General features: G+C 48.1%; 3 protein-coding genes and 1 pseudogene across 9 annotated transcripts; all 4 read right to left on the bottom strand.

Moving 5' to 3' along the window:
- Window positions 1-380: 380 nt before the first annotated feature.
- LOC146257945 (extracellular calcium-sensing receptor-like) lies at window positions 381-4,067 on the bottom strand. 4 transcript variants are annotated; one of them, XM_084674118.1, is made up of 6 exons: window positions 3,783-4,067; window positions 3,123-3,461; window positions 2,586-2,787; window positions 2,355-2,374; window positions 1,607-1,730; window positions 381-1,404 (listed from the first exon to the last, which is right to left on the bottom strand). In XM_084674118.1, exons 1-6 carry the CDS (start codon window positions 4,050-4,052, stop codon window positions 488-490), a joined length of 1,872 nt encoding a protein of 623 aa, XP_084530244.1. In that variant the 5' UTR covers window positions 4,053-4,067; the 3' UTR covers window positions 381-487. The 4 variants fall into 4 exon arrangements, with proteins under 4 accessions (XP_084530244.1, XP_084530243.1, XP_084530242.1 ...); XM_084674117.1 differs by adding an exon at window positions 1,830-2,045 and having other exon boundaries at window positions 2,290-2,787; XM_084674116.1 differs by adding an exon at window positions 1,830-2,057 and having other exon boundaries at window positions 2,290-2,787.
- Window positions 4,068-7,692: 3,625 nt separating this feature from the next.
- LOC146257946 (extracellular calcium-sensing receptor-like) lies at window positions 7,693-12,629 on the bottom strand (annotated as a pseudogene).
- A 1,544-nt stretch (window positions 12,630-14,173) lies between these two features.
- Window positions 14,174-17,263, bottom strand: olfcj1 (olfactory receptor C family, j1). Of its 2 annotated transcripts, XM_084674126.1 has the most exons (5): window positions 16,978-17,263; window positions 15,962-16,774; window positions 15,654-15,884; window positions 15,365-15,488; window positions 14,174-15,235 (listed from the first exon to the last, which is right to left on the bottom strand). In XM_084674126.1, the coding sequence occupies exons 1-5, from the start codon at window positions 17,227-17,229 to the stop codon at window positions 14,322-14,324; spliced, it is 2,334 nt and encodes a 777-aa protein (XP_084530252.1). In that variant the 5' UTR covers window positions 17,230-17,263; the 3' UTR covers window positions 14,174-14,321. The 2 variants fall into 2 exon arrangements, with proteins under 2 accessions (XP_084530252.1, XP_084530250.1); XM_084674124.1 differs by having other exon boundaries at window positions 14,174-15,488; window positions 16,978-17,259.
- A 1,673-nt stretch (window positions 17,264-18,936) lies between these two features.
- olfch1 (olfactory receptor C family, h1) lies at window positions 18,937-23,818 on the bottom strand. Of its 3 annotated transcripts, none has more exons than XM_084674105.1 (5): window positions 23,533-23,818; window positions 22,504-23,307; window positions 21,986-22,213; window positions 20,861-20,984; window positions 18,937-20,276 (listed from the first exon to the last, which is right to left on the bottom strand). In XM_084674105.1, exons 1-5 carry the CDS (start codon window positions 23,782-23,784, stop codon window positions 19,369-19,371), a joined length of 2,316 nt encoding a protein of 771 aa, XP_084530231.1. In that variant the 5' UTR covers window positions 23,785-23,818; the 3' UTR covers window positions 18,937-19,368. The 3 variants fall into 3 exon arrangements, with proteins under 3 accessions (XP_084530231.1, XP_084530230.1, XP_084530232.1); XM_084674104.1 differs by having other exon boundaries at window positions 23,530-23,818; XM_084674106.1 differs by having other exon boundaries at window positions 22,004-22,213; window positions 23,530-23,811.
- Between the last annotated feature and the right edge of the window lie 1,310 nt (window positions 23,819-25,128).

Consider the following 25,128-nt stretch of genomic DNA (forward strand, 5'->3'; position numbering starts at 1 on the left):
GAGTTTTATTCACTCACAAACTACTGCTGTAGCTATAATAACCATCTACAAAATGTGACTTCTGAAAAAATAAAATAGCCTACATTTAAGACATGTTGTCTCACAGACTACTACGATATCCTGCTCCATAATATTCAAATCTCACTCAAATATACTTCAGATACAACCACAGATTGACTTGAATATTGAACAAGACAGTTTGTATTTTGTTGAACTCACTCAGCTGCTCGCTTCCTTTGCGAGTGTTGTCTGCCATTTGTTACACGAGCGAAAGCTGCTGCTGCTACTGCTACAGTGCTAACGCTGCTGCTGCTGCTGCTGCTGCTGTTATTAACGCGTTAACTTTGACAGCCAGAATGAAAACGTCTCTTTTGGTGGGTTTTTAAAATGTTTAATTATTCATTTAACATTTTAATACAGTTGAGATTTAAATTTTAACAATCAACTTTAAATAGGCCTTACTGTACATTCTCAGTCCATCTGTCAGTCATAAGGATTTCAAAGCCTTTTTCCCCATCATCATGCTCTTTCTGGTATTTTTCTCAGGTTTGAGTAAAATGATGTAACATTTTGGAATAAATATGCAGAAAAGTAAACCAAAACTGGAGGCCAGGATGGCAAAGATCTCCACAGCTACAGTGAACTTCCCAGGAGAGCTGACATAAGCTGGGATAAAGGTGATCCAGACAGCACAGAAAATCAACATGCTGAAGGTGATGAACTTGGCTTCATTGAAGTTATCAGGCAGCTTTCGGGCCAGGAAAGCCAGGACAAAGCACAAGAGAGCCAGGAGTCCTATATACCCCAGCACAGCCCAGAAGCCCACAGCAGAACCTAAGGCACATTCTAGAATGATCCTGTCATTATAGTGTTCCATGTTCTTAAAGGGGAAAGGAGGGGAGATTGTTAACCACAGCACACAGATCAGGACCTGGATGAGAGTGAAAGCCAGGACACTGAGTCTCTGCTGTGGAGGCCCAAACCATTTCATGACATCACTTCCTGGAAGTGTGGCCCTGAAGGCCATCAGCACCACTATAGTCTTCCCCAGAACACAAGAGATGCAGAGGACAAAGGTGATCCCAAACGCCGTGTGGCGCAGCATACAGGACCACTCAGAGGGCCGGCCGATGAAGGTGAGAGAACACAGGAAACACAGAGCCAGGGAGAAGAGGAGCAGGAAGCTGAGCTCTGAGTTGTTGGCCCTGACGATGGGAGTGTTCTTGTACCTGAAGAAAATGAACGCCACAACACCAGTCATGCACGTCCCAAGCAGCGAGACAGAGGTCAGAAGCGCGCCCATGACCTCTTCATAGGACAGGAACTCTGTGTCTTTCCTCTCACAGCTCTCTCTCCTCGCGTTCGACCAGAATTCGGAATGACATTTCACACAGGTTATAGAATCTAAAAAATAAATGAAATCGATTAGTTACAAACTTAGATATTGTGAAGGTGAACGCTGTTGCCTGTATGCCCACAATGTAGACCGATATTTAGATTTCATAATTAAAGTTTGTTTGATTGGTATCCTGTAGGCGGGTGACTGTTTGTGTGCTGGGATATATAGTGTTTAAAAAAAATGTTTTAGTTAATAGCCACACATCACCTGTGTGGTTGCTGATCTCTCCCTCTGCACATGGGAGACAGTCGTAGCAGCACACAGGCTTTCCTTTCTGCACGGCCTTACGAGTTCCTGGGGGACATCTCTCACTGCACACAGACACAGGCACCTGCAGGACACAGAGGACGAATCAACCTTACAAATGAAAGCATCTGCTTAATGAACACATTATCATGATGTGATGTGTTTCTCGGCTGGCAGGCCCCACCTGTGTGGAGCTGTGGGCCCAGACCAGAGGGATGTTCCTCACAGTCAGCTGTTTGTGGGCGGGTACGGAGGCGTCGTACAGACCCACCACCACAAAGCCCACGCTGCCGTCTGCTCTCGGCTGCCAGTTAATGATGTCGTACTTGGCAGCTGGATCTCCATTCTCATTGAAATACACCTCCTCTCCCTCTTTGGTCTGGAAGCGGACCTTTTTAATCTCCTCTAAGATCTAAAAAAAAAAAAGAAAGGAAAAAAAATCAAATAAAAAAGTGAAATGTTTGGCCACTCAAAGTTCCTTTGTAACAAAATTAACTATGTTGAACAATAGAATAAATCAGTAAAAAAGTATATAATTGTAACAATGATCTTAATTTTTATTTTCTTCAGTTACGACTTGCTTTCCTTCAGAGCAACTGGTTACTGTCAGGCAACAAATCGTACCGTTTCAGGTCCGGTGTCACAGACATAAGCCTGAGATCAGCAGTGTGGATGTAACTCACCGTGTGTGGGTCTGGCTGCATGCGACCGGCACATGTCTGCCCACAGCTCAGCAGGCGGTGGAGCGCGTGGGCCACAGCGTGCACACCCTTGTACATGTTGTTAAAGATGGCCATGAGCGACATGTCCGTGAAGGTGTTCTGCATGCCTGTCAGGTCCTCCTGCCCTGTACACTCCCTCCACCCCGCCTGCGCTCCGCTCGCTGCACGCTGGAACCTGCAGTCAAACAGAGCCTCCCAGAACTCTGTGAACAGCAGGCTGCCGGAGGTGTTCAGAGGCTTCACGTCCAGCATGAACTCCCTCATGCCTGTGACCTCAGCCTTAGGGATGGCGAGGCCTATGGCCCCGTCCAGGACATGGTGGCCCTCCATGGTGGCAGTGTAGGAGTCGGTGATCCAGCCCTCAGTGCCAACCCACTGGTACCCAGTCAGGTTGTGGCGGTCCAGCTCACGAACCAGCACCTTAAAACAAGCACAGAACAGTTTCTGTCTCACATCCTCCACTCAGAGTACCAGCTTCTCCCCTCTGGTAAAAGATTCAGGGTTCCAAAATGCAAAAGGAATAAATACCTAAACAAATTTGTCCCTGCAGCAATTACGGCTATTATTTCTATGAAGTAATACTCTGGTTCAAGTGCTTGTGTTATATGAAGGTGTTATCACTTTGTATGTTGTGTGAAGGATGCTTTTACATACACATGTAAGATTTGTGTCAATGTTTTTTTTACGTTTACGAACTGCAGCACAGAATTCCGAGGCAGATTTTTGTTTGGACACAATAAAGTTGAAGTGTTTACCTCCAAGTCCATGTAGGACATGAAGGAGACGATGACCCTGGAGGAGGACGCCTGGATGCTGTCCACCACTCTCTGCAGCTTCTCCCTGGGGTCGTTCCTGAAGAAGGAGACGGAGTACTCCAGGCAGATTCCCAGCCGCTCCGCCTGCTCCGTGAACGCCGCCATGCCGTTGTTGCCGTAGTCGTCATTGGTCCGGATGGCCCCCACCCAGGTCCAGCCAAAGTACTTCACCAGCTGGGCCAGGGCCCGGCTCTGGTAGAGGTCGCTGGGGATGGTCCTGAGGAAGGAGGGGTAGCGGGCTTTGTCACTGAGACAGGCGCAGGTGGCGAAGTGACTGATCTGGGGAGAAATTTAAACACATACCCTTGATTTAACAGGGAAGGTTTACAGATATAAAAAAACTATTTTCCTGGAAATGCCCCCTTGAAATACACAGTATTTATAATATGTGACTCAATGACACATACTCTATGAATCTGAAATGGAATTAGTGCATTAGTGCTAGAATTAGGACTAATTGGACTGGAAATATCCTTGCCAAAAAGATTTAAAGCTTTAAAAGATGTCACTGTGGAAAGCATTGACAGCTTTAAATTATGAGCAAAGAGCATGCCTGGAGTTTTCCAGCAGAGAGGCTCTCTGTGTGGTTGAACTACCCACCACAGGGATACGGAAGGGCCCCAGGACGGTAGCTATGGCCATGCAGGGAGAGGAGGAGGATTCCCCCAGGATGGCCTGGACCTGGGCTGGTCTACTGCAGTTAGAGGCTGGGGATGAGGCCGGGGATGAGTCCTCGTTCCCATTAGCCAGGGCGAGAGCCACCCTCACTCCCCTGGCTATGGACCCGCAGGAGTCGTAGATCTTGTATCCCAGAGTGATGCCAGGAAGGAGGGCCGAGCTGTTGTTAATCTCCTCAATGGCAAAGATCATCGCTTGGGCCTCCTGGAATGCCCTGAAATTTAGACTGCCAGAACCACACCTGAAACACGAGGCTTCCCTTCTCTACTACAATACTACTGTAACTCACATCTGATAATACCAAAAGTCTTTCCAATGTAACATACTTTTTTGAGGATTTGAACCTGGACTGCTTTATCTGCAGTCAAACACTCCACTTATCTATACCCATTCCCAAATGAACTAACCCTCATTCTCAATGTCATTTTTCTGTGAATATCTATTAATAAGTACCATACAACAGCAATGCCCTCAGTGAAATACAGTGCTGTGTAGAACAATTCTTGACTGCAGTTAAACTCCTTATTGCGTGTTTACCTGCACACAAATAGAAGACAACTGATCCTGACACTCAATATTCTTCTTCACGTTTCATATGCACTATTGACACATCTCTTTGGATAAAAGCAACATATACAAGAATGAATACAAAAGTAAACTGTCAACAAAAAAAAACATAACCTTCTGGTTGTCTCCCAGGTGGAGACAGTTGGTACCTTTCACACAGCAGGGCCGAGGGGACGTCAGCGTAGTCGCGGCCCACGTTTCTCCAGCTGCTGTGGAAGGACAAGATCCCCCCCAGCATGATGTCCCCCTCTCTGGCCAGCTGGGGCAGGTCTGAGGCCCCTCTCCTCTGGCAGACGGTCTCTGAGGCCCTGGAGGTTCCCAGGAGCAGCAGCTGCAGGAGGGCCCAGCCTTGCTCTGGCCACCTCTGTGAGGGCTGCATGTCTGGAGGAGAGATCGCTGCTACTCCGCTGGTGTCAGAAGCGCCCAGACCAGACCAGGGCCGGGCTGGTGCTGTTTTATACTGTGCTGTTCCATGTATGGTGGGTGGAGAACAGACAGGGTGGCAGAGTATTCTGCCTGGGGGAGGGGAGCACCCCTGTGACCCAGTGGACGAGGGGGGGGGGGGGGGAAGGAAAGGAGAGAAGGAGGAAGGGAGGGAGGAAAAGAAGCATGGAGAAGGTAGGGGAGTTGTAGAAATGACATCATACTGGCATTTCAGTGACTGGAAAGTCCCTGTTCTTGAATTATAATAAAATAAATTAATCTAACAATAATTCTAGGAATCTCAGTGCGTGTGTGTAAGAGAGGCTGTCGCTCGATGATTTCGGAAACGTTGAAGTCGCGTAACATCTGATAAACTTTTTCTGTATAGTGTTTGTGTATTATATTTAGGCTAACACTTAAGGATGTCAGACAAACTCAAAACTAGTCTTTCCACCTGTAGCCATATTCATATGATCTGTATGACATTTGTGAAAATCAAAACTAATAACCTTTCCCTCTTACGGTAATTATGTTTTGTGAGCTCATGCTAGCCTCTCACGTAGCTGGCTATTCCATCTCCACTGCATTGAACTGAATAACGCTATCCAGCTCAGCCATTCCCGACCTTTTCCACTTTGCGACCCACTTGCATAGCTAAAGGTTCTGCGCTTATCACACATGTTTAACAACACCACAAGTAGCAAAACAGTTCGCTTACATGGCAAAAATGTATTTGAGCGATCAAAGAAGTCCAAGTGTCCATCAGCGCCACAGTAAGCACATTGTAAAGAGAGGTAACCTGCGTAACTACCACGGCCAGGCCAGGTCTAAAACTTCAGTTCGAAGTTAGAAACTTGACTTTTAATAACCCAAACAGGTTGTTAACCCTTAACTATTGCTCTCATTAACATCTCTTCCATTTCCATATTTTTGTTAGAAACTGAGAAATACATGTTACGTTAGATTACCCACAAGAACAAATATGACAGAGCAATTACCAGGGTCAAACGTAATATGCAGATTTTTTTTCAAATGTCTATTTCCTGACAATTATTAAAAACGGCATTGTGTTCGAAAATTAGCTAAAGTAAACTGCTTGCTACAGGAAGTTGTTGACCTTGGCTTATGCACCATGCGGAAGTTGTGTGCATAGTGGATTGAAGTGGGTCTATTTTGGAAAATATTTTTCAAACCTTTAGAAATGTTTTTCTTCAACGATTAAAAAAAACTAAAAAAAAAAAAAAAAACATTTTCTGAAAACATTTTATCCAAATAATTTTTTAAACCTTTAGAAACTTTTTCGAAAATATATTTTGAACCTTTCTAAACTTTTTTTTCACCCACAGAGAAAGGAGAGGAGAGAGAGTGGGGAGAGTAAAGCAGAGCAGAGTAAAGCAGAGCAGAGTAAAGCAGAGCAGAGTAAAGCAGAGCAGGAACAGCCCAAGCCTTTATGGGGCCTTAAGCAGAATTGATTTGGTGACGCCGAGAACCTTCAGAAACCTTTTAACTACACCATACCACTGTGTTAGCCCCACTATGAAACAAGAACATTGTGTATTATATTTTGTAAGTATTCAAATTAAAATTCTGACATTTATTTGAGCCTCACGACTGTATGGATTACTTAAATTGTGTTGCAAAAAACCTAGACACATGTCAGAATGTCAAAATGCAAAAACAAAAATTTACATTTTGGGACAGGTCAAGTTCAGTTTGGGACGGTTCATTTTGGGCAGTGAAAGATGACGTCCAACTAGTTCACAAGGACACCAAATACTGGTCTAAAATACACTTCAGATCCACTGATTACATTGTTAAAGAAACAGATTCGAGCGCTTTATGATTGTTGGTTCATTAAAAACATTTAATATAATATTTATTCAGCAGTGGCAAGACAGCAAAACGTAGTCATAGATATCACTCAATAGATGGACACCAATTTTCTTTTGAACATAACTCTGTGGTTGCATGTAAACCTTAAAACCCAGGTTTCTGGGCCACAAGCCAGCTTACAGGATCAGGTTGAGGAAGTCTATGTCATTTCTGAAGAGGTAGTAGACCATGGTGGTCCACATCAGACCAGAGAGAGACAGACTCAGCCACAGATGATAGATGTGGAGAGTTCTGGTCTGGTCTAGTGGCAGGTTTAGACAGGTGTGGAGACTCTTGGACTGTTCCAGAGTCCAGGCCTGGTTTAGAGTCAGACTTGGGATGGCCTGGGCTTGGGGCAAGGTGAGACAGAGGTAACAGGTCTGTGTTAAAGTCAGACTTGGGATGGCCTGGGCCTGGGGCAAGGTGAGACAGAGGAAACAGGTCTGTGTTAGAGTCAGACTTGGGATGGCCTGGGCCTGGGGCAAGGTGAGACAGAGGAAACAGGTCTGTGTTAGAGTCAGACTTGGGATGGCCTGGGCCTGGGGCAAGGTGAGACAGAGGAAACAGGTCTGTGTTAGAGTCAGACTTGGGATGGCCTGGGCCTGGGGCAAGGTGAGACAGAGGTAACAGGTCTGTGTTAAAGTCAGACTTGGGATGGCCTGGGCCTGGGGCAAGGTGAGACAGAGGAAACAGGTCTGGAGAGACAGGTTCAGACAGGTGTGGGGAGCACTGGGCTGGGCCCGGGACAGGTTCAGACAGGAATGGAGGGTCTCTGTTCCAGAGAGCAGACGTATGTGGAGATGCAGTCTGTGGAAGTAGAGCAGCCCTGTCATTGTCCACTAGAGGGCAGCACTGCTACCTACACACCAACAGTGCACATACTAAAGGAATAATCAAATTATTTAATAAGGAATTGCAATATTTGACATACTTGACTTGTTGATGTGGAAGTAATTTCTACATGTTTTTGTTAAGGTGTTTGAAGCGTATAGAGTAGTTGCATTTTTATTTAAAGGGACTTTGAGGCAGTTTTCCCCATTATGTGTTTCTTAGTATTCTGCTCAGGCCTCAGTAATATGATGAAACATTTCGGGCCAAAAATACAGAAAAGTAAAGCAAAACTGGAGGCCAGGATGGCAAAGATCTCCACAGCTACCGTGAATTTCCCAGGAGAGCTGACATAAGCTGGGATAAAGGTGATCCAGACAGCACAGAATATCAACATGCTGAAGGTGATGAACTTGGCTTCATTGAAGTTATCTGGCAGCTTTCGCGCCAGGAAAGCCAGGACAAAGCACAAGAGAGCCAGGAGTCCTATATACCCCAGCACAGCCCAGAAGCCCACAGCAGAACCTAAGGCACATTCTAGAATGATCCTGTCATTATAGTGTTCCATGTTCTTAAAGGGGAAAGGAGGGGAGATTGTTAACCACAGCACACAGATCAGGACCTGGATAAGAGTGAAAGCCAGGACACTGAGTCTCTGCTGTGGAGGCCCAAACCATTTCATGACATCACTTCCTGGAAGTGTGGCCCTGAAGGCCATCAGCACAACTATAGTCTTCCCCAGGACACAAGAGATGCAGAGGACAAAGGTGATCCCAAACGCCGTGTGGCGCAGCATACAGGACCACTCAGAGGGCCGGCCGATGAAGGTGAGAGAACACAGGAAACACAGAGTCAGGGAGAAGAGGAGCAGGAAGCTGAGCTCTGAGTTGTTGGCCCTGACAATGGGTGTGTCCTTAAATTTGAAAAACACAACTGCTATCAAAGTGGTAACTAAGGCCCCAGACAAGGAGAAAATAACCAGGAGAATCCCCATGATTTCTTCAAAGGAGAGGAATTCAACAGTTTTCAACACACACCGGTCTCTGTTGTCATTGGACCAGAACTCCAAGTCGCAAGGAACACAGTTGTTTGAATCTGTAAGGAAATGAGGAAAGATCTTTTATGAAAAGTTGGAAGTTGGGTTTTTTGTCTTTATATTTTAATAAGTAATTACTTTAGGATCTTCCTCAAAAGGCCAATTATCTTACAAAACCCCTCCATGTGATACGACAGAGTACCTAAACAAATAAATCATATGTCACAAATTTCTTCAAATGTTTTACACCAAAAGGGTGAAAAAATATAGCCGGAACCATCAAATTATAAAAAATAACCCTTTTACAAAGATTCTTCACAATCCAGACCAGTATTGATGAGTTTAGCTAAGTGTAAGAATACATTACAGGTGATTTATTCCAGAAAGAGGTTGAAGAGTTTACTGACACTTCAAGGGCTTGACCAAAATTAAAACTCTTTCTACAATGATTTCTAGTGCTTGCTCCTTCATCACCTGTGTGGTTGCTGATCTCTCCCTCTGCACATGGGAGACAGTCGTAGCAGCAGACAGGCTTTCCTTTCTGCACGGCCTTACGAGTTCCTGGGGGACATCTCTCACTGCACACAGACACAGGCACCTGCAAGAGGACGAATCAACTGTATGGCATGACAGAGCAGAACTATTCAACAACCTCTACTGTTGAAGATTGTTGGTGTAAATAAGTTGACACAGATGTTGTGTTGGAGAATTTACAACTCAGTCCCAAATGTGGTTCCAGAGGGGCTGTGGTGTTTGGTGGACACGTTTTCAGGGGCTGTGTCTTGACCTGAGTGTGACCCTGAGCCCAGAGCGTGTCTGAAGCTGACCTCAGTGTGACCCTGAGCCCAGAGCGTGTCTGAAGCTGACCTCAGTGTGACCCTGAGCCCAGAGCGTGTCTGAAGCTGACCTCAGTGTGACCCTGAGCCCAGAGCGTGTCTGAAGCTGACCTCAGTGTGACCCTGAGCCCAGAGAGTGGCTGAAGCTGACCTCAGTGTGACCCTGAGCCCAGGCCAGAGCGTGTCTGAAGCTGACCTCAGTGTGACCCTGAGCCCAGGCCAGAGCGTGTCTGAAGCTGACCTCAGTGTGACCCTGAGCCCAGGCCAGAGCGTGTCTGAAGCTGACCTCAGTGTGACCCTGAGCCCAGAGCGTGTCTGAAGCTGACCTCAGTGTGACCCTGAGCCCAGGCCAGAGCGTGGCTGAAGCTGACCTCAGTGTGACCCTGAGCCCAGAGAGTGGCTGAAGCTGACCTCAGTGTGACCCTGAGCCCAGAGCGTGTCTGAAGCTGACCTCAGTGTGACCCTGAGCCCAGAGCGTGTCTGAAGCTGACCTCAGTGTGACCCTGAGCCCAGGCCAGAGCGTGTCTGAAGCTGACCTCAGTGTGACCCTGAGCCCAGAGCGTGTCTGAAGCTGACCTCAGTGTGACCCTGAGCCCAGGCCAGAGCGTGTCTGAAGCTGACCTCAGTGTGACCCTGAGCCCAGGCCAGAGCGTGTCTGAAGCTGAGCTGCTTCTCTGGGGCCAGCGAGGCGTCGTAGAGCCCCACAGTCCTGAACCCCCAGGCCCCGTGGTCGAGCTGCTGCCAGTTGACCAGGTCGTAGCGCGCCGGGGGGTCTCCACTGGCGCTGAAGGACACCTCCTCCCCGGTCTTCACCTGGAACCGCACCCCTCTCAGGGACTCCAGAACCTGGGGAGAAACCCACACGGGCCGTCCCATGGGGGTGACAATGTCACATCCTAATAATCTGTTATCATACCAGACACTTGTATCCAAAGCAAGGCACAAACGAGAGGGGGATTTGAACCTGCAACCTCTTGATCTGCAGGCACAGGATGGATATGAGAGACTATGTGATCGCTCTGGGCCATCAGGTAAACCTGTTTTAAACTGACCAGGTTGTGTATACCAGCTCAGAGGTGGATCAAGAACTGCAGATCAAGAGAGGTCACACTCTCAACTTCCCTCCTCTCAGCTTCTGCAGAATGAGAACATGTAGTGACCTGCTGGGGGCTGATGCTGGACAGGGTGCTGTCTCTGGTGGTGTTGGTCCTGGTCAGCAGTTTGTGGAGAGCGTGAGCGAGGGCGTACACGGCTGTGTAAACCTTACTGGTTATCCTGAGCTCTGACGTGTCAGTGTACAGGTTGTTCAGGCCTGAGAGGCTCTCCTCTCCTGTGCACCTGGCCCTCCCTCTGCCCCCACCCCCACCCTCCTCCATCCAACACCCAAACACCATCTCCCAGAACTCCCTGAGGAGAGAGTTGCCCGGGGCCTGGGAGGGGTGCACGGCTTCCAAGAACCCCTTCAACCCGTCCATGCGAGCGTCCCCGACGGCGAATCCCAACGCGCCCTTCAGGAAGCCGTATGATTCCGACTGCAGCAGGTACTTAGAGGTGATCCAGGACTCGCTGGCGACCCACTGCAGCCCTGCGATTTCATCCAGAGCCAGCAAGTCCAGCAGGGGGATGATGTCCCCCAGAGCCAGGAAGGCCAGCACCACTCTGGACGAGGCCGTCCTCATCACTCTGACCACCTCCAGCAGCCTCTCCCGGGGGTCAGTCCGGTAGATGGCCTCCATGTACTCCACACACACACCCTCCTCCGCCGCCATTTTGACAAAAGCGGATGCTCCGTTGTTGCCATAGTCGTTGTTGCTGTTGACGACGCCCACCCAGGTCCAGCCGAAGTGCTTCACCAGCTTGGCCAGGGCTCTGCTCTGGTAGTAGTCGCTGGGGATGGTCCTGAAGAAGGAGGGGTACAGTTTCCTGTTGCTCAGACACGCACAGGTGGCAAAGTGGCTGATCTGTGTGGTTTTAGACAGGGAGAGGGAGAGGGTGTGTGAGGGGGGTTTTTAGTCATGCTTTTCCCTCTCAGTGGAGGGTCATAGATGTAGCCGGTCATTTAGGCTATGAGTATATCTGTACACAACCAACTCAATTAAATTAAATGAACCAAATGAAAATGACAGTTAATCTCAAGCCTTTAGCAGGACAAACAACAGTGCCTTCAACGACCTGCAGTGTATATCACCAGCCTTCCGGACCCTGATGCACCATGGTGCCTTGACTGCGTCTCTCACCACTGGGATGCTGAAGGGCCCTGCCACAGAGGCAAGCCCGATGGTGGGAGAGGAGCCCGACTCCCCCACAACGCCCAGCACGCCTGGGGGCCTGGGGCAGGAAAAGCCCCTGCTCAGGCCCTCTGGAGGGTTCATGAGGGCCAGGCCGGAGCGGACAGCCAGGGGCACAAAGCCACAGGTGTCGTGGATGCTGTAGCCCAGAGACACGCCCGGCAGAAGCTCACTGCTGTTGTTGATCTCCTCCAGAGCAAAGATCAGAGTCTGGGCAAACTGGAACTCTCGCAGGTTCAGCCTGGGCAGAACAAGGAGGTATGACAAGGCTTCAAAGGTTGATATAATAAGTATGTTAAATTATCTTGGCGAAGCGGAAAGGTTTAAGAAGGTTTAAAATATTAAAGCAACAATGTCATATATTAAATATTTTGGACACATAGGTAAAAACTGTTAATAAATGTTAGAAATTACAATATGTGAAATAACCTGGGCACTGTTAAGGTCAAAAAAAGGTCAAAAGAAAAAAAAAGAAGAAATACAATAATATCTTAATTAACCTATGCACAGAAACATTTAAGGTTTTACAACATATGGCTGAAACAATTTCAGAAACAACAATCCATCAACATTGTAGAAACTTTGCATCCACATTGTAATGTCACATTCCCACAATTTCCCCTGCTAGCACGGAGGCTGTATGAGATACAGGTTTCAGTGCATCATTTCCCCTGCGAGCACAGAGGCTGAAGGCACAGCTGGATCTACGTCCTGTCAGGTACTGCAGCTCAGGTACCCACGTCTCACAGGTCAGCGGCTCTGGCTCCGAGGTGTAGGAGTGAACCCTGACCAGGGGGTTCCTGTGGAGGGAGAACACGGCCCCGATGTTGACGTCGCCCGCGGCCCAGAGTAGAGGGAGGGCGGGCGAGCCCAGCGGAGAGCAGGAGACGGCGCGCGCCCAGGAGGGGGGGCGCAGCATCGACGGCAGCAGAAGAAGAAGAAGAGGAACCAGGTGTTCCTGCCGTGTCATGCCAGGAACCAGCAGGGAAGCCTTGACTCTAAAACACTCTGGTACACGTGTGAGGGAGGGCTGCCCTTAAGAGCGCTGTGCGTGCCTGTGGTATATGAATGCTGATCTGTGGTTGTTTGGTTTTCTGTGTAAATGTTGGGGCTGGTCTGGGTTTTATAGAGGGTTGGTGTGGTGGTGAGACTGGGAGCCGGTCTGACACCCTCCCTTCACATGAGCTGTGGGCTCAGGGGGGGAGGAGAGAGGGAGGGTGAGAGAGGAGGGAGGGATGGAGGGAAGGGGGCAGGGAGGGAAGAGAAAGCAGAGAGGAAGGGAGGGAGGAGCAACAGGAGGGAGGGGAGAGAGAGATGAGGGAGGGAGGATAAATATATATATATATATTTATAAATATATATATTTATAGAGCACAATAACTTTATGTTTTGAGTGGATGGCGAAAGCGAGACGCCGAAATGGATGCCAATAAGATTCTGAATGGAAAGTTTACTTTTAAAAAGTTGCCAAATGGTTCCATTGACAAGACCAAAGTGATCTGTGTGTTTTGTCGTTGTGAACTGAGCTATTATCGCAGCACGTCCAGTCTGAAATACCACTTGATGGCCAAGCACACAGCTGATGCAAATTCTCCGCCCCCTCGTCAAAGCCAGGTGATTGCAATGTTGTTTAAAAAAAAAAGAAATCCGATCCACTTTTCCATGTTGATAAGAGCATTAAAATGAGAAAAAATAACGGGACAAAAATAAATCAAGGGACATTTAGAATAGATAAAAATATGCGATTAATTGAGATTAATCGCGAGTTATCTATGACATTAATGCGATTAATCATGATTAAATATTTGTATCGTTTGACAGCACTAATATATAAATATATATATATACATATATATATATTCAGTATTCTGATCATGAGATAATGTTGATTAACGATAGGATTGATTCATGATAGTATTGATTGAGGATTCATTTTAAGTGCTTCATGTACAGGTGATTGGACATTAACCTGCTTATGACACTGTTTGGAATCAAGACTTGTCTCCTACCTGTTAAGGAGTGAGTTCTAAATATTACCGACGCTTCCACCAGAGTGAGTTATTTTTTCAAAACGGAAGCTAGCTAGCTTTAGGTAGCTTCCGTTACCTAGCAACCTAGCATAATACTCGTAGCAATGCTACTACCTGCTAGTGTTACTTGTTAGCATCATAATTGTAAATTTTGAAGCCATACTATAGCGTTTGTCATATAGTTTTTGTCTATCGGAAAATAGTCGGTTGGAATGTTCAGAATCACACGTGTGACGGTACTCTGTGGGGCCTGCTCTCGAACGACCACATGTGACGCTACTAATGAACAGGTTAAAGCAGTGACACACCCAGGCAGTGATGTTATGTCCATATATGGGGGTTAACATTGTTTCTCCAATGTTTGCTTCAGTGACTGAAGTCAGAGATTTCAGTTTATTTACAAATCAGGATTGGGGCCTACAGAAATGACAGGCAGATAACAACGATGATCACATCTGAATCAAAGGCAAAAGCAGTAATTAAACTGTTTAGATTGTTTAATGATAAGCATGGGTATATATGATTGTGTCCTAACATTTCCATTCAAATATAACAAATAACATCCATTTTCAATGTGCACTTTAAAGGCTTTTTGCAGACATCTTACCCATCATGTGTTTTTTAGTGTTGGTTTCTGGCTTCAGTAAAATTATGTAGCATTTAGGCAAAAATATGCATATCAACAAAGCAAAACTGGAGGCCAGGATGGCAAAGATCTCCACAGCTACCGTGAACTTCCCAGGAGAGCTGACATAAGCTGGGATAAAGGTGATCCAGACAGCACAGAATATCAACATGCTGAAGGTGATGAACTTGGCTTCATTGAAGTTATCAGGCAGCTTTCGCGCCAGGAAAGCCAGGACAAAGCACAAGAGAGCCAGGAGTCCTATATACCCCAGCACAGCCCAGAAGCCCACAGCAGAACCTAAGGCACATTCCAGAATGATCCTGTCATTATAGTGTTCCATGTTCTTAAAGGGGAAAGGAGGGGAGATTGTTAACCACAGCACACAGATCAGGACCTGGATAAGAGTGAAAGCCAGGACACTGAGTCTCTGCTGTGGAGGCCCAAACCATTTCATGACATCACTTCCTGGACGTGTAGCCCTGAAGGCCATCAGCACAACTATAGTCTTCCCCAGGACACAAGAGATGCAGAGGACAAAGGTGATCCCAAACGCCGTGTGGCGCAGCATACAGGACCACTCAGAGGGCCGGCCGATGAAGGTGAGAGAACACAGGAAACACAGAGTCAGGGAGAAGAGGAGCAGGAAGCTGAGCTCTGAGTTGTTGGCCCTGACGACGGGCGTCTGTCTGTAGTGGAAGAATATGAAAGCTATCGTCATGGTGAGACAACCTCCAAACACAGACAAGGTCACCAGCAGAACCCCCATCAGCTCATGGAAGGTTAGGAACTCGATGCGTTTCAAATCACAGGAATTCCTGTCTTGGTTTGAGTTGTACTCCGGAAGGCAGGTGTCACACGTGACTGCGTCTGAAAGCAGAAACACGTTTAAGCAGTGCAACAGGGACATCCTCAGGGAGAGCAGCAGAGTTCTGCCTGTGATTCTCCTCAGCAGGAACAGGAGGAGGGCTAACGAGGCCACCAGTCCAGCAGGCTCACTTGTGACGTTGCTGAACTCTCTGTCGGCGCAGGGGAGGCAGTCGAAGCAGCAGAGAGGTTTGCCCTTCACGAAGGCTCGGCGCGTGCCTGGAAGACAGCTCTCGCTGCAGACAGACCGGGGGACCTGGGGCAGAGAGGGGAAAGGGAGGTGAGGTGCGGGGGGGTGGGGGGTGGAGGTGGGGAGGGGGAAGGAGAGAGGTGAGGAAGGGGAGGGGAAAGGGGTTGTTTAAATTATTGCACACACACACACACATGGACACACATTGCAAACAAACACGCTCTGTGTCACCTCTGCTCTCTGGCCGGCCCATACAGCTTCCACGCCGTCCGTCATCTCAAACTGCTGTCCGTCAGGCCGCGAGGCGTCGTAGTAGCCGATGGTCTCAAACAGGACGTAGCCTGTGGTGTCCATCTGCCAGTTGACCAGAGCGTAGCGAGCCGCAGGGTCGCCCTGCTCGTCGAAGAACACCCTCTCTCCGTGCTTGGTGGTGAAGTTCACCAGGTTCAATGCGTGGAACACCTGCAAGAGGAGCAGAAAGATTTGGTTCCTTTTCACACCTGACTCGGCTCCTCCTGTACCTGAGCTGCTTGGTTTACCTGCCAGGGCTGGATGTGGTCCCTGCCGGCACACGTGTTGTTCTGGAAGGGGCCACGTCCCGGGCGGCAGGTGAGCAACAGGTGCAGCGCGTGGGCCACGGCGTACACGGCCTTGTACACGTTGTTGAGCAGGCTGGCGTCCGTCACGTCTGTGAAGCGGGAGTCCGTGTTCCTCAGGGACTCCTCCCCGCTGCATGTCCTCGCCCCGCCCCCCGAGGACGGATCAAGCAAGCAGCCGAACACGCCCTCCCACAGCTCCACCAGCCCCCGGTCCCCAGGCCTGACGGAAGGCCGGCTGGAGGCCATGAACTCCCCCAGTCCGGAGATGTGGGCGTTGGGCACGGCAAAGCCCACTGCCCCCTGGACCACGGCGTAGAAGATGGGGGAGGCAATGTAGCGGTAGGTGATCCAGCCCTCGCTGCCCACCCACTGGAGCCCTGTGACATTCTGCAGGAACAGCTCCTTCACCAGGATGTCCAGGTCAGTGCCGTCCGCGAACGCCACGATCACCCTGGAGGTGGACTCTCTGATGACCTCCACCACCTTCAGGAACCACTTCCTGGGGTCCGTCCTGTAGATTGCCAGGGAGTACTCCACGCACACGCCCTCAGCCTTGGCCGCCTCCAGGAAGGCGGCCATGCCGTTGTTGCCGTAGTCGCTGTTGGTCCGGATGGCCCCCACCCAGGTCCAGCCAAAGTGCTTCACCAGCTTTGCCAGGGCTCTGCTCTGGTAGAGGTCACTGGGGATGGTCCTGAAGAAGGAGGGGTACGCTCTCCGGTCGCTCAGACACGCACAGGTGGCTGAGTGGCTGATCTGGAGGAAACGAGCAACACAAGACCAGCATAGCTAAACAATTTTGCAACAGCAAATATGAAACTTGTATTGCCCTTTGTGAGGGAAAACCTTTATTGTTTTTTGCATCCATATTATATTTTACACGTACGCTCTCACAGGTAGGCAAACTCACAAAAACACACCTGCACACACACAGACACAGCCCTCATTCACACACTCACCACAGGTATGTGGAAGGGCCCCATAGTGCTTGCGATGCCTATGGTGGAGGTGGAGGTGGTCTCCCCTATGACGGCGTACACAGTGGAGGGCCTGGAGCAGTTCCCTTCTTGCTCCTCATACCTGTTCATCAGGGACAGAGAGGCCCTCACAGAGAGAGGGATGCTGGGACACGAGTCGTAGATCCTGTAGCCCAGAGACACATCCGGGAGCAGCTCCGAACTGTTGTTGATTTCCTCCACGGCAAACACCATCGTCTGGGCGTACTGCAACTCACCTGGGTCCAGCCTGCACAAGGGAGAGAGGCCAGGGAAGACTGTAACTGAGAGGGAGAGAGAGGGAGAGAGAGGCCAGCGAAAAACTGTAATTGAGAGGGAGAGAGGCCAGCGAAAAACTGTGACTGAGAGGGAGAGAGAGGGTGGGAGAGAGAGGGTGGGAGAGAGAGGGTGGGAGAGAGAGGGTGGGAGTGAGAAAATGAGAGGAGAGACATTGTACAGGAAGAGTACAGTAACAATAATCAGAGGGTAAGAAAGAGAGAGAAATAAAAAGTTAATTTGAAGGAAACGAGAGAGGGCTAGAGGAGGGTAGAGTGTCTGGTAGCTGAGATCTGGTCCTTATCTTCTTCTGTATTTTCTATATCAAATCAACATTTATTTGTATAGACGTTTTTACACGCAAGCATGTCACAGAGGGCTTCACATACGCCCATAGAACTGCCCCTCAACCAACCTAAACCTCCTATATGCACTATTAATATAATATACGTATATAGATAAAAGCATATGTTAATAAATGTGTTACTGCAATCTGCTTTAGTACAACTCTGTTGGCAAGTTTAAGACTTGTTTATCTTCTTTTCATTGTATCTAGCCTGAGGATCACAACAGAAAGATAATTAACTCTGTGTCACATCCCATCTCAGCTGGTCGTTACTCACACAAATCACTGAGATCTGTCTTCAGTGAGAATTCAAAAACAAACATGTCAGATTGAACACAGTTTAGTGTAAAACATGTTTTTCTCTTTGAAGATGTCGTCATTCATTCTTACACATGCCAGTGGTGTCTTTAGTGCCCTAACAATGACACGATGGAGTGAGATGTCATTGTTGTAGTTGCAGTCGTTGCATTGTGCCTGGATATACAGATTGTTCCTTGACTCTGACCACTGAAATACTGAACACTTTCTGATCCTTGATTTTCCTGCTGTGCTTTTTGCTTTAGGATTTAAAGTGTCTGCTGAACAAATTTACTGTAAACATGACAGACAGTGTTCTGACTGTAAACATGACAGACAGTGTTCTGACTGTAAACATGACAGACAGTGTTCTCACTGTAAACATGACAGACAGTGTTCTGACTGTAAACATGACAGTGTTCTGACTGTAAACATGACAGACAGTGTTCTCACTCTAAACATGACAGACAGTGTTCTCACTGTAAACATGACAGACAGTGTTCTGACTGTAAACATGACAGACAGTGTTCTCACTTTAAACATGACAGACAGTGTTCTGACTGTAAACATGACAGACAGTGTTCTGACTGTAAACATGACAGTGTTCTGACTGTAAACATGACAGACAGTGTTCTCACTCTAAACATGACAGACAGTGTTCTCACTGTAAACATGACAGACAGTGTTCTGACTGTAAACATGACAGTGTTCTGGCTGTAAACATGACAGAGAGTGTTCTCACTGTAAACATGACAGACAGTGTTCTCACTGTAAACATGACAGACAATGTTTTCACTGTAAACATGAAAGACAGGGTTCTCACTGTAAACATGACAGACAGGGTTCTCACCCCTCGCACTGAATGTTCCCCGGGTTCTCCTGCAGGGCTGGATTCACGGCGACGGGGTTCTGGTGGAAGGAGAAGATGCCTCCGATGTTAAAGTCCCCCTCCTTGGAGAACATGGACAGCTCGGGGCTCCCGTATGGAGAGCAGGTGGGCTCGTCCGCTCTGCTGGTGAACAAGGTGAGCAGAACCAGATCTGCCAACAGCAGCTGCACAGCCATCCTGGGTCTGTCAGGGGCCCCTAGGACTGTGCTGCCTGCACAGGCTCTATATACTCTGCTGATGCTGGGGCTGGTTGCCATGCTGGGGCTGTTTGGCTACTGCTTGAAGGGTTGTTATGGCTCTCCCTACCAATAGCGTGGGTCCTAGTTTGATTGACAGGGGGTTTGAACCAACGATGTTCATGTTTTAGACTATAGGCTGTCTGTTGTTGTTTTTTGTCAAACTAGCTTGGCTTGGTCGGGTTTTTGGGAAAATCTGAATTTCTGTTTCAGATAGATCTAGTCTAACTGTAAAAAATATACATTTGAACTCAGAATATATTGTGATTATGTTTTTCATTTAAAACTACATCAAACTATATCTATATGATTTATTGGTTTTTCGCATGACTTTTTCCCATAATATGTTTCTTTGTGTTTCTTTCTGGTTTTAACAAAATGATAAAACATTTTGGAGCAAATATGCATATCAGTAAACCAAAACTGGAGGCCAGGATGGCAAAGATCTCCACAGCTACAGTGAACTTCCCAGGAGAGCTGACATAAGCTGGGATAAAGGTGATCCAGACAGCACAGAATATCAACATGCTGAAGGTGATGAACTTGGCTTCATTGAAGTTATCAGGCAGCTTTCGAGCCAGGAAAGCCAGGACAAAGCACAAGAGAGCCAGGAGTCCTATATACCCCAGCACAGCCCAGAAGCCCACAGCAGAACCTAAGGAACATTCTAGAATTATCTTCTCTATGGCGTGTGCCGTGTTCTTGTACGGGAAAGGTGGGGCAAGGGCCAACCACAACACACAGACTATAACCTGTAGGAAGGTCCCACTAAACACACTTGTTCTCAGGAGAGGAAGGGAGCACAGGACTGTATTTCCTGGAATTGTGGCCTTGAAAGCTATGACCACTGCTATGGTTTTCCCCAAAACACAGGACATGCAGAGGGCAAAGGTGATCCCAAACGCCGTGTGGCGCAGCATACAGGACCACTCAGAGGGCCGGCCGATGAAGGTGAGAGAACACAGGAAACACAGAGTCAGGGAGAAGAGGAGCAGGAAGCTGAGCTCTGAGTTGCTGGCTTTGACGAGGGGCGTGTTTCGGAACTGGAAGAAGACCAACGACACGGCGATGGTGGAACACGCTCCGACCAATGAGAACACGGTGAGGAGGATTCCCATGTTGTCCTCAAAAGACAGGAACTCCACAGTCTTGGGAACGCAGTGGGTCTTGTCTTTGTTAGACCAAAACTCCAGGGGACACACTGTGCAGTCAGCAGAATCTAAAACAACGTTAAAAACATCCCTTAAGTAGTGTTCACACTTGACTTCTGTTTTCAGAAAAAACGCTGCCTTAGGGTTGGGGTTAGCAAAAGGCACTCAAAAGGTGCCCAAAAGGCGCTGAAGGCAGCGCTTTGTTCAACAACAGAAAAGTCAAGTGTGAACATGGCCTTAATGCTCTGGTCAAATCATTAGTATAGCCCTTTTTACACGCATGTCACAGAGGGCTTCACACACGCCCATAGAACTGCCCCTCAACCAACCTAAACCCTCTAGTCTTGAATTCTTATCAAGTGAACACTATTTGGAATAATTTGAGATGAAATTAATGAGATGGTAATGAATTGAGATAATGATAATATATGATGTTTCTATGAACTTATATTCTGAACAAATATTTATTATGTATAGTATTATGTTAAATTAAATATTTAGTGTCTTGCCTGTGTGTGTGTATGTGGTGGAAAACCTCAGCTCTTTATTTTAAACAGTGTCTTGCCTGTGTGTGTGTGTGTGTATGTGTGTGTGTGTGTGTGTGTGTGTATGTATGTGTGTGTGTGCAGCGAGACCTACGTGAGTCTCTCACCAGTGGTGTTGCTGATCTCCCCGGCTCCACAGGGGATGCAGAAGAAGCAGCAGGCTGGCTTGCCTCGTATCACCGCCTGGCGGAACCCTGGGAGGCAGCTCTCGCTGCACACCGACCGCGGACGCTGAAACACAGCGCAGGGCTAACTGCTCCCATCAACTGCCACTGAGGCTGACTGGCATGTGATCAGGGTTCTCTCTGGCGTGAGAGCTTCTCTCCACCCCCACCTTCACCTCCTCTCAACCCTTCTCTTCTCTCACTCTCTTCACCCACCTACTCACTCTCACTAATCCAGGGTCTATTATTCACCTACTCACTCTCACTAACCCAGGGTCTATTATTCACCTACTCACTCTCACTAATCCAGGGTTTATTATTCACCTACTCACTCTCACTAATCCAGGGTCTATTATTCACCTACTCACTCTCACTAACCCAGGGTCTATTATTCACCTACTCACTCTCACTAATCCAGGGTTTATTATTCACCTACTCACTCTCACTAACCCAGGGTCTATTATTCACCTACTCACTCTCACTAATCCAGGGTTTATTATTCACCTACTCACTCTCACTAACCCAGGGTCTATTATTCACCTACTCACTCTCACTAATCCAGGGTTTATTATTCACCTACTCACTCTCACTAATCCAGGGTTTATTATTCACCTACTCACTCTCACTAACCCAGGGTCTATTATTCACCTACTCACTCTCACTAATCCAGGGTCTATTATTCACTTACTCACTCTCACTAATCCAGGGTTTATTATTCACCTACTCACTCTCACTAATCCAGGGTTTATTATTTACCTACTCACTCTCACTAACCCAGGGTCTATTATTCACCAACTCACTCTCACTAATCCAGGGTTTATTATTCACCTACTCAATCTCACTAACTCAGGCAGGGTATATTATTCAGGTGTTTTTTTCTTGTTTCCACTGAATAAAGGAAATCAGGTGAAATACGTAATAAAATCATGTCAATGGATAGGATAGATCTGGATAAATCTGGAAATGGAGAGATTAGAATTATTCTGACACTGTCATTACATAGACATTTAACAAAGCATCAATACCCGGGAAACTAAGCTTCCTCATCATGTTGTTGAGAGATCTCACCTCCGACTGGTCCCCAGCCCAGGTGATGTTCAGTCTGTTCACGGTGAACTGGCGTCCTTCAGGGAGAGACGCGTCGTAGTTCCCAACAGTCACAAACACAGTCTCTCCCTGCTTGTCTCTCTGCCAGTTCACCAGCTCATAAGTGGCAGTTGGGTCTCCGTTCTGGTCGAAGAACACTCTCTCTCCTGAAGGCATGGTGAAGTTCACCCTGCTGATCTGAGCCAACACCTTCGGGAGGGTCACACCAGCTCATTCACAAACATGGATTTGTTTTTAAAGCCCTTCAATAGAACACAACTCTACATATAATATAGCAGACACATGCATCTGTGTAATACTGTTTTAAAGAGAGGATGATAGTACAGGTGTTACGCTCCAAACAGTGTGGTTCTCCCCTGACTCGTGCCCCTGACCTGGATCTCTGACCCTGTGTGACCCTTCTGTGTTACTTTTAGTACAGAACACATACAAGTACCTGTGTGGTACGATAAGCTGTGTTAGCGTAGTTAGCTCCTCACCTGTGCTGGCCGGATGCTGTCTCTCTGTGGGGAAGGCCGTCTCCCTCCCTGGCCTCCCTGGCTGTCCCTGGTCTGCTCGTGTAAGGCGTGGGCCACGGCGTACAGCGCCTTGTACACGGTACCGGAGATCCTGAGAGCCGACACATCAGTGAAGGAGTTCCTCACGTTCTCCAGGTTCTCCAAGCCCGAGCAGCGCCCGGCCTGAGCACCGGCCTCCAAGCTGCAGTCAAACGTTGTCTCCCAGAACTCCCTGAGGAGGGCGCTGTGGGGGTCCTGGCCCGGGCCCACCCTGAACAGGAAGTCCCTCAGCCCGGGGATCCGGGTGCGCTGGATGGTGAAGCCCAGAGCACCGCTGAGCACAGTGGAGCGCCCCCCAGTGGTCAGGTGGCCAGCTGTGATCCAGGACTCGCTGCCCACCCACTGCACCCCAGTCAGGTTCTGGTTCACAGCCTCCTCCAGCAGGACTTCCATCTCCCCCTGGGCCAGGAACCCCACCAGAACCCTGGAGCCGCCCCGTCGGATCTGCCTCACCACCGCGGAGATCTTCTCCTGGGGGTCGGTCCTGGAGATCGCCATGGAGAACTCGATGCACACGCCCTCCAGCTTGGCCGCTTGGACAAAGGCGGATGCTCCGTTGTTGCCATAGTCGTTGTTGCTGTTGACGACGCCCACCCAGGTCCAGCCAAAGTGCTTCACCAGCTTGGCCATGGCTCTGCTCTGGTAGTAGTCGCTGGGGATGGTCCTGAAGAAGGAGGGGTACAGTTTCCTGTTGCTCAGACACGCACAGGTGGCAAAGTGGCTGATCTGTGTGGTTTTAGACAGGGAGAGGGAGAGGGTGTGTGAGGGTAGTTTTTAATCATGCTTTTCCCTCTCAGCAGTGAATCATACATGTAGCTTTTCATACATTCCTATAAGGAACTAAACAAAACATTTCAAACCTTCCTGGAAGCTACTTCAACACCGATAACTTTTTTTTTTTGTATTTTTAAGAAACAATAATTTCAAACATCATCCATGCGGCATTACCACCGGAATCTGAAGAGCTCCGGTCGTTTGTGACATCACAATAGTGGCGGAAGACTCAGACGCCCCGATGATGGCGTGGACAGCTGATTGGCCGGAGCAGTTCCGTCCAGAGGTCCTCTCCCCTCCGTTCATCAGAGCCATGGCTGCTCTCATGGAGGACAGCGTCGAGCCACAGCTGTCATAGATACGGTAACCCAGGGAGACGTTTGGCAGCAGGAAGCTGCTGTTGTTGATCTCCTCGATGGCGAAGATCATGGTCTGGGCGAAGCGGAACTCCCTGAGATTCAAACTGAAAAAGAGAGGACGTATTTTTGTTTGTACCGTACACTTTTATTAGTTTGAGTCATTGTCTGACAGGGTTTTCATAAAACCTACAACCTTTTTATCAAACCAAGAAATGGAAACTGCAGACATTGACTGTAGATATGAATTTGCCAAAAACAATACAATTGAGAAACACTCATATATATATAACTCATACTTCAGAGAATTTAAACCTACCCGGAGCAGGTGATTGGCTGTGGGGTGTCTGTGAAGGAGAGGGGGGGCTCGGTGATCTTGCTGTGGATGGAGAAAGCTCCTCCGATGGTCACGTCTCCTTCCTTGGTCAGCAGGGGAAAAACTGGGCTCCCCAGCATCCTGCACACAGGCTCCTCCCCCTGCCCCCTGCAGCCTCCCACCGCCAGCAGCACCAGCAGCAGCAGCATCACACACACACACAGGGGTCAAATCAAACACCCTCCTAAAAACCCCAGACTAACAATCTTTCTTTAAGTATGTTTTGGAACAAGTGACGAGTTCCCCTTCAGCCAATCACAGCAGAGGGTTTAGGTCATGTGGTCTATGTTTGGCCTGTGTGATGAGCGTTAGACACATTCTGTCACCATGCTCCCTCACTGTGGGATATCGCCTGTGCTTTAGCTGTGTTACTGCACTACGAGTCCAGCTGGCTGTCCATCCCTAAACCTTATACATGAATCACAGTTAAGCCTCTTTATCCCTGTGACTAGCGATGTATAAACAAGGTTTATTCTGAACACAGCTGTTACACCTGTTACAACACTGTAGCTATTCTGGTCTACTGTGCTTCAAACAGAAAACATCTCAAAATACCCTGTTTGTGCATAGGTTTAGTTAGGGATAGTGGTGGTCATTTTAATTTGATTTCTTTTGAGGCTTTTCACAAACCAAAACTCAGCACATTGAATGTAGCTTTTCATTTTTTGATGGTGTGTGCTGTGTTGAAGGACAGGTAGTTTGATTTGGAGTCGACAGCAGGAGGTGTGTGCTGTTATTTGGGGTAAACGACACAGTCATGGTGTCGAGTTCAGGTTTTTCTGGGGTCTTTGTTAGTCCTTCCCCCAGGTGGCCTTTCACTGGCACCGTGTTCTGATTCCTGCAGCAAACCGTAATTACAGGGCATTGTCATCAACTTACACACCTCACCTGAACACTACACACGGGGAGGGGGGGGGGTTCAAAGTGGTGCTCCTGCTTTTCACAGCTTGTTCGGAAAGTAGTGACACTACATACTACAGATCTCTTTTTTCTTCTTTCATAACTAGGGTAGAGGGTAGCATTACTGTTTAAATAGTTGTG

The sequence above is a fragment of the Hypomesus nipponensis genome, chromosome 15, assembly GCF_054491055.1.
Source record: "Hypomesus nipponensis isolate SF chromosome 15, ASM5449105v1, whole genome shotgun sequence".
Lineage (NCBI taxonomy): Eukaryota > Metazoa > Chordata > Actinopteri > Osmeriformes > Osmeridae > Hypomesus > Hypomesus nipponensis.